The sequence below is a fragment of the Populus alba genome, chromosome 19 (assembly GCF_005239225.2).
Source record: "Populus alba chromosome 19, ASM523922v2, whole genome shotgun sequence".
Lineage (NCBI taxonomy): Eukaryota > Viridiplantae > Streptophyta > Magnoliopsida > Malpighiales > Salicaceae > Populus > Populus alba.
Window position 1 is genome coordinate 21,929,001 of NC_133302.1, and position 13,422 is coordinate 21,942,422.

Sequence of the window (13,422 nt, forward strand, 5' to 3'; positions counted from 1 at the left end):
GGCTTGTTTTCATATTTAAAGATTATACAAATTTACTTTAAAACTGTCTTGAATTATTTATTTTATATATTTATCACTTCAATAAAAAACGTTTCTAATTCTTGTAATAGAAAGTTGATTTAAGCACTGAATCAAAGTAAGAAAAAATATCATCCAGATTTATACATTCCCCCCGTTTAGAGGCATGAAGTTGATGCATTACTTGGGCATGCATGATAATCAAAATAAAATTACAAGTACTTAGCATAATTTAGATATAGTACATACATGCATTATGTTTTGGTTATTCCAAATCAAATTAATATGGCAGGTTCAAGCATTGGAACTATATCATCTTCATCATCACCAAGCTGAGAGAGAGCATGCATCTCTTCCTTGAACTTGGGCATGACAGCTCTTGGGAGAGAAACAAGCACTCTAACCCCGCCTCTTGTCGAAGGATCCAAATTGCAAGGAGGCAAAAAAATACACAAATAGACAAAACCAAACATCTTCAATGGCACTGGTATCATGTTCGCTAAACCTTTCCATCCAAAATCTAGTTCCTCGAGGAGACCTAATTGTCTCCAATCAGTCAAAACCATGGATGCACCGTTATCTGATGAATTAATCTTGAAGTTCAGCTCCCTGACTTTGTCCAACATGCTTATTTGGCTCCAAATGTAGTGAGCATTGGAAGCATGTTTCTTGCTCTCTTTGATGAGCTTGGCAACCCTAGATAACGGTCCTTCGTTGAGGTCCTTCCCCGTCATGACCAGATTTGAGCCCACAAAAGCATTTCCATAGTATCCACTCGGCAATGGTGGATTCAAGAGGTGCCTTATCCCCATAGCTAGACAGAACAAGGTGTTTCCATCAGGGTTTAATTTGAAGGCTCTAAATCTTGATCTCCAGATATAAGCACCAAGAACTTCGATAGTAGTGAAACTTCCTTTCATCTCTTCATGATCTCCACACTCCTTCATGAGACTCATTTTGAGTCTTTTTATAGTCTCATCTTTCACAAAAAAGCATCCATGCATAATGTCATTTGTTATCAAATACGGTGAGGATGCCAGAGAATTCTTGTCCACAGGAGATTGGAGAGGTCCCTGAGTAGACTTCGCTACCAGTCTCTCCCTCTCCCACACAGGTTTCACTAAGGGCTCACTTTTACCACTAGCAAGTTCAGCCAAGGCTCTAAACAATTGTGATGCACCAAAACCATCACAAACTGAGTGTGATAAGCCCATTCCTATTGTGAAACCTCCGCATGGAAATTTGGTCACCTGAAACATTAGAGGGTGGTAACCAAAGTCACTCTTTGATGGAAAATCAAAGACAAATTCTTCGGCAGTTTCAACATCAATCCCATCTAGGTATTTAAGAGAAGCAAGCTTGCAATTTGCTGTTGCCTCTAAGAATGGCACACCTTCACCATTGCAGTTGATATAAAGTTTTCCATCACTACTATCCCTCTTCAGCTTTCCAGCTAGAGGATAGTAATGAACCAAAACTTTAGATATTGCATCTTTGATTACACGAGCAGGGTCTGCTTGGCCATTAAGGTTTGATGCAAGATCATGGCCAGCAGGACTGCCATTATCAGAAGAAACAGAATTTGCTTTGTAAACATAAACACTATGACACACAAATTCAAGGTTGGGATCGTTGTCGATAGTAGAGAAAGAAAGGGTCTTTGAAGGAGTTGGTTTTGCTGGTTTAACAAGCACAACATCTTTTCTATCAAGCAAAAGAGGTGCAAGTTGGTGGGTTTCCATTTTGGAGTCTTGAAGTGTGAATGAACTTAAGCTATGCCATCATCATCATTTATATAGCCTTGAACCCTAAGTAATCACTAGCCTTATCCATTTTAATTATAATAATATCAATGGTATTATCATTTCCAGGTCCCCATCCCACAAGAATTTCAAAGAATGCTGTTGATAGGGTTTGAATTTAGGACCTGGCTTAGAAATCTTAGCAAACTCATTGCTTTGTAATACTTGAACTGTAAGCTCGTAGTCCATCATGGAGGTAACGCGTTTTTTTTTTTTTTTTTGGTTGTGGTTTCTTGTGGAATATTTTTTAGTTTTTTTTTTTTAATAGAAAATTAAGGAAAAGACATTTATAATCTGAAAGTGAGAATTATTTTTTTAGAAATGTGTTTTTAATTCTTCAATATCAAAAATAGCATTTTCAAAATCCTTTATAATTTTTTAGATACAAAACTTCAAAATTAATTTTATTAATTAAACTCAGCTCAATTGAATAAGAAAACTTGGTGATACATCAACTTAAAACTTAGTCTAATTTAAATTTTATATATCAAATCTAGGTGGTACGTTGAAGATTGGAGATTCTACCTTGGTCTGAAGAGAGAGATAAGAGTGGAAAAGGAAGATTTACAACAACAAACAAGAACACTTGATTGGGGTTTCTTGGGGGGTTTTTGTCTAAAGAATTTACAAGCTTTTGGATTTGGATTTGTTCTTGGATTGATAATAATAGCACTGATGCTTTGTTTATTTTTTAAATAAAGACAGCATGATTTTAAGATTAATTATACAAAAAGGATATATAGTTTAGGTATTAATCGTAAAACTATCATATTCCTTTATAATCAATTGACAGTCAAGGGAGCATTGAATAATTTTTCATAGTTAGCAGGACTAATTAATTTTTTAAACTAAACTAGGGGAAAACTAATTTTTAATCATTTTTTTTAATTATGTCAACGAAGACCCTTATTTTTTTTTTCAAGAACTGATGACCAAGTTTCTTTAATTTTCAATAAAAAATATTCTTAGAACGAAAAAAAAATCTGAAAGTAAGCATATTTCCTTGCTTTTTTAATGGCTGACAGCAATAAAGGCATAGAAGATAATGTGTGTAGTGGAGATAGATGACTATAGAAACAATCCTGCCCACCTACAATATCATGTAGGTGTTGAATCCTTGCACTAAATCACTACTAGATACTCTATAGAGACATCTTACCTCTTCAACACGAGTAGCGTCATTCATTATATGCATCATCAGAGAAAGATTTGATTCTTCAAAACACGGCATCCCATTTCTTCATCAGCTCTTCCCGATCGATCTCATCTTCTACATTATTTATTCTGCACAGCTACTACTCTGCATACCTAACCTAATTCTAGCTTTGTTTAGGAGCTGATTGACGAAGCATGATGCAAGCATGACCTTCATTACCCTCTGAGCTTGAGAATGAAAGCTTCTGCATCACAGGAAGAGAAACCAGGGGGACCATCATCCCTTTGGATGGATATTTTGATACCTGCAAGCAGAAAAAAGCACTCTAGATCTCTCGCATGCAGCAGTGCCCTTAGCATGCAGCAGATGGTGTGATTATAGCGAAGTAGTGGGTGCATGATTGATCGATGCACTAGGCTGAAGTGGCAACAAGTATCCATACATATGCTCTTGTGCACGATACAAAATAAACTGTGTCCCCATGTGCACGCATGTGTGTTCATACATGAAATCGATACGGCAATTTAGGTTTTTGTACACTATTACGAGACTGGAAGTAATGATTTATAGACTCGAAAACTTCGCTCCCAAACATGGAGAAACCATACTAAATGTACACCATGTTGAAGTATCGCGATTAAATATGGTTCTAGGCTCACTTATTTGTTGTATTGTCGGTACTATATCTTTTGCATTAAGATTCATAATACAACGGTCAATGGAGTGAGTGCGCCAAAATAGTGGATTGAAATGTAATCTTTGCCTTGATTTTTTTCTCATGTCTTGTTCAATAAAAGTTAGCAAAGCCTGATTTTTCATACACAGAAATTGACAACATAAGAAGCGTGCAATGAATGAAGTTTAGAAATAAAAAGAATCAGTATTAAAATTTAAAAATAAAAAAATAAAAACTAAAATTAAAATGTCTACCACCAACAAGATCAAATTGTAATTTTTTTAAAAAAAAAAGAGAAGAGAGAGAAGCGGGAAAAAGGCTCATCAACGTCAAACTCGATCACTAATTGAGACCATAGTTATTAAACCTGGACCGGCCCCGCGGGTTGACCGGGGGGCTGGACCAGTCTGGGTTTGTCAAAAGACCGGCCGGTACAACGACCCGATCAAACCCGGTTGACCCGGCGGGTCAACCCGTGACCCAGGCGAGACTCGGTTTTTTTTTTTTTTAAAATATGGAATTTGAAACCCATCAGTATATATATTCTATGTTTCCAAGAAAAAAGTTATATTTTTTCAATGTGGGATAAAAAACATTTTGGTTTAAATACTTCAACTTAAAAGGATAACATAATATCTTTTTAATGTGGAATTTGAAACCCATTAGTATATATATACTCTATGTTCCCAAGAAAAAAGCTTTTTTTTTTTTCAATGTGAGATTTGAAACCCATTAGTATATATACTCTATGTTTCTAAGAAAAAAAACTATCTTTTTTCAACGTGGAATTTGAAATCCATTAATAAATATACTCTATATTCTCAAAAAAAAATGTAATGTTTTTTCAATGTGGGATAAAAAAAAATTTTGATTTAAATACTTCAACTTAAAAGCTTAACATAATATCATAATATCTTTTTAATGTGGGATAAAAAAACTTTTTAAAATATTCTTTTAAACTTCATTATTTACAATATGTATAGCCTATATTTACATGTTTTTTTTCTTAATTGTTTTCATATAAAATATTAAAACTTTAATTTTTTTTAATTTTTCCGGGTTGATCCGAATTTAATCCAAGTTGACCCATGAAATTCAAGGACCCGACCCTTTGAACAGGTCAACCCCGGGCCGGGTTTAATAACCATGATTGAGACAAGCATCACACTAACAACAAAAGAAGACGACAAGTCAACAATGCCTTCAATGATACAATGAAATAACATTTTTAGACATCAGGAAGCGCTGCATGCACGCTCAGCTTTTTGGTTTTATTTTTAGCTAAATATGGAATTGTACATGAGCTAACTCTCTAATTACAAAAAAAACTATTGTGAAAAACTCAAAATACCCCTTGATCTTAGGCTTAATTTTTTTTTTTCACGGGTATTTTTATAGTTTCATTGTTCATTTGAATTGTTTATTATTTTTTTCATTTTTGAAATACCAAAGTGCCCATGAGCATTACTAATAATAACAAAAAAGTCTTTGTGAAAATACAAAAAACCTTGTTGATGTCAATTTTTTTTTTAAGAGTATTCTAATCGTTTTATTGTGCAATCAAGATGAAAAAAATACATATTTATCCCCAATCAATTTAAAAATAAAAAAAAAAAACATGAAAAAATTTCTCATTATCCTTGGAAGCCAGTAGTTAAACTACTGATCTAGTGAACAATGTTTCTAAGCATGGAGCTACACTTGGGTTTTAGTTTTTGTTAGCATATATAAAGAGTACATAACAAATTTTGTAGCTGATGATAATTTCTTCCCCTGCTCTCAAATTCTCTTCCTTGTTCTATCAAACCACATCTCTCAAATTCATAAGCTAGATAGCTTTATATATATGATGGAAAGCGTAAAATAAAAGCGTATGTGTATGACTTTCCAATTCATAGAAACATATTAATTAAATAATTATTAGTGCTTCATAGAAATATATTTGGCAAAGCATTGCTCGTAACCATTCAAAGAATTCATGAAGTTGATGGCAATGCGAAGGATGCAGTCGTGATCACGCTAAGCATCGACATCAGAAGAAAATTCGTTAATCATTCTTAGACAGGCAATGCTATGATCTGCGGAGGACACGATTCTGTCCATCGAAACGTCATTCACACAAGCAAGAATGCTTTATGGCTAATTCAGTACGCAATCGCATATATTTTGAATGCTGTAAGCAAGGGATTCAGAAAAGAAATAGATTACCTTAGCGAAGCACAAGTAGAGGGTAAACAACCTTAGCAATAAACTTTAGGGAATCTGTAAGCATTAAAACCCCAAGTCAAGGTTCTCCAACCAAGGATCAAAATATGAGCATCAGAAGGTGCTCAAGGCTACCTAGGAAAACTAGTAGAGCATTCTTCTCTCACTAATCAGAACAAAGAAATTTGGTATATCTCCAAAGTTCTGTGGCCACAGTGTCCTACATTCTAAGAGCATGTCCCTCTACAGTTTACCTTCACCAGTTTGCGTTGAGCATATATGCATTTTCTTTCCACTGCAAGCACAAAATCAAAGAGAAAATGGCGGGGATCTCAAAATTTTGTTTCACTAAACAAATCACCTTCAATCTTCATCATCACTGCCATATTCACATTCTGGATAATCAAAGTAACTTCCGTGATCATCAAAATTGTCAGCATCATCAGATTCTGAATGCTTAATGCTGGGAGCATCACTTTCGTCCTCCTCCTCCTCCTCTTCCTCTTCCTCCTCTCTTTCAGATTCATCAAGAGATGCTTCACTTTCTGATTCATGATCATCTAAAGATGGTTCATCAGGATAATCGTTTCGTGGATGATCTTCAGCTGAGAACCACAAATAGGAAAGGGAAAGGAAGTAAAAAAAAGAAGAAAGAAGACCATTTTGAACTTAAGAAAATGACAGTAGTAGAAACAATACCATTTGAATCATCAGTGTCATATTCTGACTCATCATCTGGGCCATCATAGAAATCCTCTTCCTCAACTTTTACCCTGAACCAAAAATATACAGGTTTACACGAGAAAACAGGCTACTAGTCTCTATATCAAATACAAAATATGCAACACTTACAGAGGAAACGGGCTAGCAGTCTCTGTATCATTTATGTCCATGTCATCCTTCACAGTGTAATAGTCATACACATAATCATCTACATCTTATTCATAAGAACAAGACCACATCAAACAATGCTGAAGAACATGAACAATCATAACCAATCCTAATTTTAGAGATGGGTTTAAAACTCAAGAGATAAGGAAATGAATCAGCAAAAGACCTAATGGGATTGCATCGAAAGCAGAACCTTGATTGGACAAGTAAGCATGGATATCAGATTCGACTTCTGCAACAGCACTTGGAAGAAACTCTCTTAGTAGAGGAAGATAGCTGGATAGAATCTTCTGATCCTCCAAAGATGCAACTCTGTATTACGAACATTGAAATTGAATTACTTGCAACTGAGGTTTGGACATTTAAAAGACTGATGAATTCCATGGTGACATAACTTACTCAAGCTCTTGCACCTCATTGAAACTTTCCTCAACACGAACAACATCATAAAAACTACACATATCATGCAGTGCTTTATCTTCTGATGCCCCTTTGTCTCCCTTTCGGCTTCTCCAAATTTGCTCAAAACGAGCATCCGATGCCAATACCTACCAGAAAGTGGTGTTGGGGGATGTTAAATGACCATGTATGTCAGAGAAACAGAAAAGTAGTTTGCAAATATAGTAAAAAAGTGGTATACTGCACATTTTTCAGGTATCAAGAGGCAGACATGCACAATCCAGCCAAATTTTTGGGAAAAATCCAGACTCGGGTAAAATAGTAACTTCTTTGGCTGATGTTCAGGTCTAATAAGACCCACAATTGAAATGACATTAAATCTCAGTTAAAAAATCTTCTCATAGAAGTCTCAGGTTGTGTTGATCGCGAGAAAAGCTGAGATTACAGCAGAGGAGTGACATGCATTTCCTAGTCTGTCATCACATATATTTCTCTATTACTATTTCATGAACTTGATGTACACAGATCTCATTTACTAGAAGCATTAGTACTCTAGAAGAAATTAAAGGATACAATTCATCAATTTGCATATGTTCAGAGTGAAGCATATGTATTGCAATTTGCAGCTGAACAGTGATCATTGTTAAAAACAAAAATGAGACAGCAGTTGGATGGAAAACCAAAACTGATAACTGAAGTTGTAATGCACATAAATGCATCAATAGAAGATTGAAGCGTTATCCTCAGAAAACATATCCAACTGTGTACAAATCAAGAACGAATTTTACACAAGTTGAAGTATACCTCTTGATTTCGTCTGGATCTTGACAAAACCTGCTCTTGTTTCTGCCAAAATTAAATTGGAAATGCACAAAGTGTTAGATAACGTAAATGTCTGAAAACCAGACTAAGAGACAAACTTTAACTGGTAGAAAGAGAACTTACACTGTACTTTTTAATGGTTCGTTTTTGTTCTTCAACTACATGAGCAGAATTAGACTGCAAAGGAACACCAACACATTTATTAAAAAGAGCAGTACAACAAAAACTAGACATTTGCAACAGAAATGAACAACCAAGTACTAAGGGCAGGTTAAAAAAAAAAAACAAAAACAAGCATATTCTAACACACTCATAGTTCTATACTAACCGCAAATGATTGTACTATCTCCATTGTAGTGTCCATGCTAGTAACTGTCTCAACATGCTTCACCAAAACCTTCTTAGCCTTCAATTCCTCCACTATAAAAATCACCATAAAAAGATATATAAACCAAAAACCAATGGTCAAAATCACACCAATGGATGGTAGTAAATAAATAAAAAATGATTATTTAACAAAAAAGAAAAAGAGAACAAACTATCTGTTAATTTAAATAACTTAGTTTCATAAATTTGCAACTCAAAATCTTGTGCAGAACAGTGTTTGATAATTAGTTCACTGTGCTATTTTTGCTGATACTTAAAGCAGCCAGATAGTATTTGGATAAATACTATTGTAGTGCTTTTGCGAAAAAAATGCCCAATAAAACTGTATTGTACTAAAAGTACTTTAACATAGATATTACATGATTCTTAGCTCAAAGAACCAACAGTACTATCACCTCTTTGGATGCAAAGTACAGAATTTGGGTTGCCCATTGAATTTTTTTCATACAGGGTGTTTTTTTTTTTTTTATCATATTTCCTGATTAACATGAAAGTTAAGAGAAGGAGAGGGCCTTTGTTTTTGTCTATTTCTAACCCTCTCGCACTTGTGATGGCAACCATTTTACAGTCTACACTGCTAGGAGAAAAGTGGCACTTAGGAAGTTATTGATAACTATGTTTATTTTTTTTAATTAATTTCCAACAGTGCCTTTAAATTGTTAACTCATTTGTATAGTCCTTGCAAATTGAAGAGGTAAGATCTTGAGTTTTATTCTTTCACAAAAATAAAAGAAAAAAAAAAATCCAAGTTCTAGTCATTTGTACCTCAGCCACATAAGAAAAAAAAAGTGCTATTTTTCCCATCCCTTCAAATCACAGCCTCTTTTCCCCTCCACCCCCACTACAAAGAAAACAGTACCATTTTTAAGTTTCTTCACTCTCCCCGATTCTACTTCCATAAAAGTGATAAAAAAATATTTTTCTCCTTGATCAAATCTCAGTCTCAAGGCTCTCAAATTCAGTTAGTTATCCTATCCAGCTAAATCCTATAACCTAAAGTTATGCAAACAAGTGTTAAATTCATTAACTCTTAATCCCTCTATCTCCTGATTTCATTAATAAAAATTAGAGATTTTTTTCCATGTATCAGATGTAACAGCTGCAACAGTATTAGGCTTTCTCTCAATGTCGTCTTTCCATCTTTTCAAATTCAAGGGCCTCATCTTTAGGTCTCAAACCTTCAAGCCAAGGCCTTTACTTTAACTAATTAATTATCTAACAAGAATAAAATCTATATTTAATGCATTCCCTTTTGCCTAGATTATGTATGCATGTGCTATTCTACCGTTCCACTCTAGCAAATGACACTCTAGCAACTGGTTTGGTGTTATCACCACTTATCACTGTTCCGTTTATAGAAAATTCAATACTAACTTCCTAGAATATGACGGTTCTACACAAGCCTGACCTGAAATAGATACAGTCCTAAAAAATTCCTGAAAAAAAAAATCTTGTCTAAGCTGTACCTCCTGGAATAAATAACTGAAGTCTTTATCTCTAAGAAAAATTATTAAATTTAGAACTTCTCCAAATCCAATTGATGATAACAAAAAGGAAAAAGGAAAAAATGTTACCTTGAACATCAACAGAGTTATTACTAATTGACAACTTCTCGAAGTCCAACATCGCCTTCTTCGTTGGTTTCTCATTGATTTCAAGCCCTATATGCCACATATACGCACAAAATCAGTCAGACACCGAGTGATAGTGTGTGTGTGTGTGTGTGTGAGAGAGAGAGAGAGAGAGAGAGAGAGTTGTTAGTGACATACAGAAGGCGTCGAGGCGAGACTGGTGAGCCTTGCGTTTAACCCTAACAACGACGGGCTTCGACTGAGGAGGATTCATAGAGGTTTCGCCGATTGTCGCCATGGAATTTAGGGTTTTGGTGGTGTGTAAAAGGAGGGAAAGTGGGGGTTGCAGCGGTTTTACTTATCACTCGTTTGGTATTGGTACTGTAGTAACTACTTTAAAAATATATTAAAATAATATTTTTTTTATTTTTAAAATTTTATTTTTTATATTAACAAAACAGAATAATTTAAAAATATTAAAAAAAACTTAATTTTAAATTAACAATTAATATTGATCAGTGTTCTAGGCTTCTAAATGCTGATTTCTGGGCCTATTAAGCAGGTCTCTAGAATTGGGCTAACAAAGCCCACAACCCAAAATCCTTATGACATGTGCGGATGATGCTGGCTACGTTGCTCCGACTCCAGATTCATATTCGACATTGGTGTCTATATACACGCAAGCCATGTCTTCTATGTATTATTATCAAACATGACTTGTGACATTGGTGTCTACTTGTAATAAAAAAGAGCTTCTCGATATAACCTTCAAACTAAATAATATTATCATGTATTATGTTTTAGAAAATGTTATGTTATAGAACTATGCAATGAGGTTTCACTAGATAGATCAAAATTTTAAATTAAAATAATTCTTTAATATATTATTCAATCTTCATAATTATTAATATTTATAAAATTAAACTCAAGTTAGATAAGAAGTTAAAACAAGAAAATTTTATCCCATTAAATATTTTTTCTTTAAATTTTATTCTCAGATTTTTTTTACCGATCGATCAGGTTAGTAGTCTCTAAACCAATTAAATTGATTAGATCATATTAAATTAATTTTTAATTCAAACTAAATAAAAAATCAAATACTAATTAATGTTCCAAAGTTAACTCACTCAACTTGATTTAAAAGTATCTTCGTCTCTCCCATTTCAATCCCTTTCTTCTCTTTGGTAAAACAAATGGGAGCTAGGCTTTTCTCATTAATTCCAAGACTAAAATCAAAGATGGGTCTTAAAGCCTTGTATAATTAATAATAGTTAATGCAGTTAGAGATGAGTGGTAAGTGGCTAGCGATTCGGAAGATGAGATGACTTGTCTTGCGCCACTATCAAGATAAGGACCTAACTATTACTATAAGAAAGGTCAAGAGAGCTAGAGTGCCACCCTCTCAAATATGCAGAGCTAGGCAATTCAACAAGCAACCTTGGAGACAAAGCACGAGACCAAATTATACCACCTTGCGGCTTTTATTCTTGCTTCGATTTTTTTGGTCAAAAAGTTTAGTTGCATGTTTCTATGAGATGTTTACTTCTTTTTTCTTTTCTTTTTTGGTGTTGTAATCTAGTTTTTGGCAATAATTAGGAACTAAATGTAGGTTTAACAATAGGAGGAAAAGTGATGTGCACAATATTAGCATTTGATGGAGTTTCCCGTGTGTACGTGTGCATGTATAATTGTCATATCAAATTGGACAAAATTTAATGTGGGAAACATGATAGATTTAGGCAGAAAAGAATAGTTTGTTTTAATATGTGGTATTGACTTTCACACGGGGGGGACAACCTTATATAGTTAAAGAAATATCAATGATGTGCGTTTTGATTTGTTCTTCTGCTTAATGTGTGATTTCGATACGGAAGCTAACGTGGTTAATTTTTTTCTTTCAAATTGTTCACTTAAAAATAATTAAATTGATCATTTTAAGATGTTTTTTTTAATAATTTTAATGTGTTAATATTAAATAATAATTAAAAAAATATATTTTTTTTAATTAAAAAACATTGTTGTAGGAACATCATGCACTGCATTATCAAATACATATTTGTTTTAGGTTCTTACCACTTATGTTTTTTTTTTAATTTTTCTTTAAGTGTTTTGTATATTTATATGGAGTTCCAAAGTGGGACAATGTGAAGAACTTGAGTGAATTTTTCTCTCGGATTTTGTTTTTCTCAATTGACATGTTTGCACCAACGTTTTGAAGCAACCAAGAAAATTCTATATATCTCTCAATGAGGAATTTATGAATTATCTTGTGAATGTATTTCACCTAATATATGTAAGTACACACGTGAGCTATACTAGCTACTTGAAATAAAAAAAAGCTTCTTGATATAACCGACAAACTAAATAATATTATCATGTATTATGTTTTAGAAATTAAATGTTATAAAATTTTATAATGAGGTTTCATTAGATAGACAAAAATTTTAAATTAAAATGGTTCTTTAATATTTTATTCAATCTTAATAATGCTTAATAGTTATCAAATTAAGTGCGGGTTATGCAAGAAGTTGAGTCAGGAGGATTTTGTCCTATTAATTTTATCTTTTTTTTTTCTCCTAAACTTCTTTCCTAGGTTTTTTTTACCAATCAACCTCGTTGTCTCTAGACTGACTAAGTTAACTAGGTCACATCAAACCAGTTTTTTTATTATTTAATTTTAAATCCGGGCTAAGTAAAGAGTCGAATAAAAATATTTCAAAGTTAACTCACTCAGCTGAATTTAATAACAATATCAAATAGATCTCAACTTAAATATTTTTTTTATTATAGCCAATTTTATTTTGATCCACCTGTAGTGGTAAAAGTGGAACATTCATAAATTTATAAATGAAAAAAATTTGCAAAATTTGACTCCATCTAACTTCATTATCATGTGGACAAACTTATTTATTTCTCTTGCAAAGCAATAGTGATAGAACTACATCAGAAAAAAAAAAACTTGTTTGATTGTTTCTTCACCATCCTTCATCGGGTTGCTATTTAATTGCATATTCTAGATTCAAACTTTACTTATAAAGAAAATGACCTTTTAAAATCTTCTAATAACATCAAGTTATGGTGTAATAAGAAATCTTAGGTAGTCTTTTTGTTTCAGTTGTAGTAGGTCAATTTTTTTTTTCTCACGATGTATTTTTTTTTTTATCATGTATTTTACTTTGGCTATTGGTTTTATGATATTTTTAATATACTCTCGATGATTATCCAAAAAACAAATAGTGATAAAACTACAAGTTCATCTTTCATCCTTCCTTTTCTTCTTCTCTCCCATTTCAATCCCTTTCTTCTCTTCGGTAAAACAAATGGGAGCTAGGCTTTTCTCATTAATTCCAAAACTAAAATCAAAGATGGGTCTTAAAGCCTTGTATAATTAATAATAGTTAATGCAGTTAGAGATTAGTGGTAAGTGGCTAGCGATTCGGAAGATGAGCTGACTTGTCTTGCGCCACTATCCTTGATAAGGACCTAATTATTACT

The 13,422-nt window shown here is 33.3% G+C and overlaps 2 protein-coding genes across 5 annotated transcripts; both read right to left on the reverse strand.

The window, feature by feature from the left end:
- Nucleotides 1-137: 137 nt before the first annotated feature.
- On the reverse strand, nucleotides 138-2,031 carry LOC118034414 (tetrahydroanabasine acetyltransferase). The gene has a single exon (XM_035039693.2). It carries the CDS (start codon nucleotides 1,758-1,760, stop codon nucleotides 294-296), a length of 1,467 nt encoding a protein of 488 aa, XP_034895584.1. The 5' UTR covers nucleotides 1,761-2,031; the 3' UTR covers nucleotides 138-293.
- Nucleotides 2,032-5,838: 3,807 nt separating this feature from the next.
- On the reverse strand, nucleotides 5,839-10,300 carry LOC118034415 (RNA-directed DNA methylation 4). Of its 4 annotated transcripts, none has more exons than XM_035039697.2 (10): nucleotides 10,126-10,300; nucleotides 9,931-10,017; nucleotides 8,298-8,389; nucleotides 8,093-8,146; nucleotides 7,952-7,993; nucleotides 7,148-7,296; nucleotides 6,942-7,060; nucleotides 6,710-6,788; nucleotides 6,557-6,630; nucleotides 5,839-6,462 (listed from the first exon to the last, which is right to left on the reverse strand). In XM_035039697.2, exons 1-10 carry the CDS (start codon nucleotides 10,223-10,225, stop codon nucleotides 6,221-6,223), a joined length of 1,038 nt encoding a protein of 345 aa, XP_034895588.1. In that variant the 5' UTR covers nucleotides 10,226-10,300; the 3' UTR covers nucleotides 5,839-6,220. The 4 variants fall into 4 exon arrangements, with proteins under 4 accessions (XP_034895588.1, XP_034895587.1, XP_034895586.1 ...); XM_035039696.2 differs by having other exon boundaries at nucleotides 6,710-6,794; XM_035039695.2 differs by having other exon boundaries at nucleotides 6,915-7,060.
- Between the last annotated feature and the right edge of the window lie 3,122 nt (nucleotides 10,301-13,422).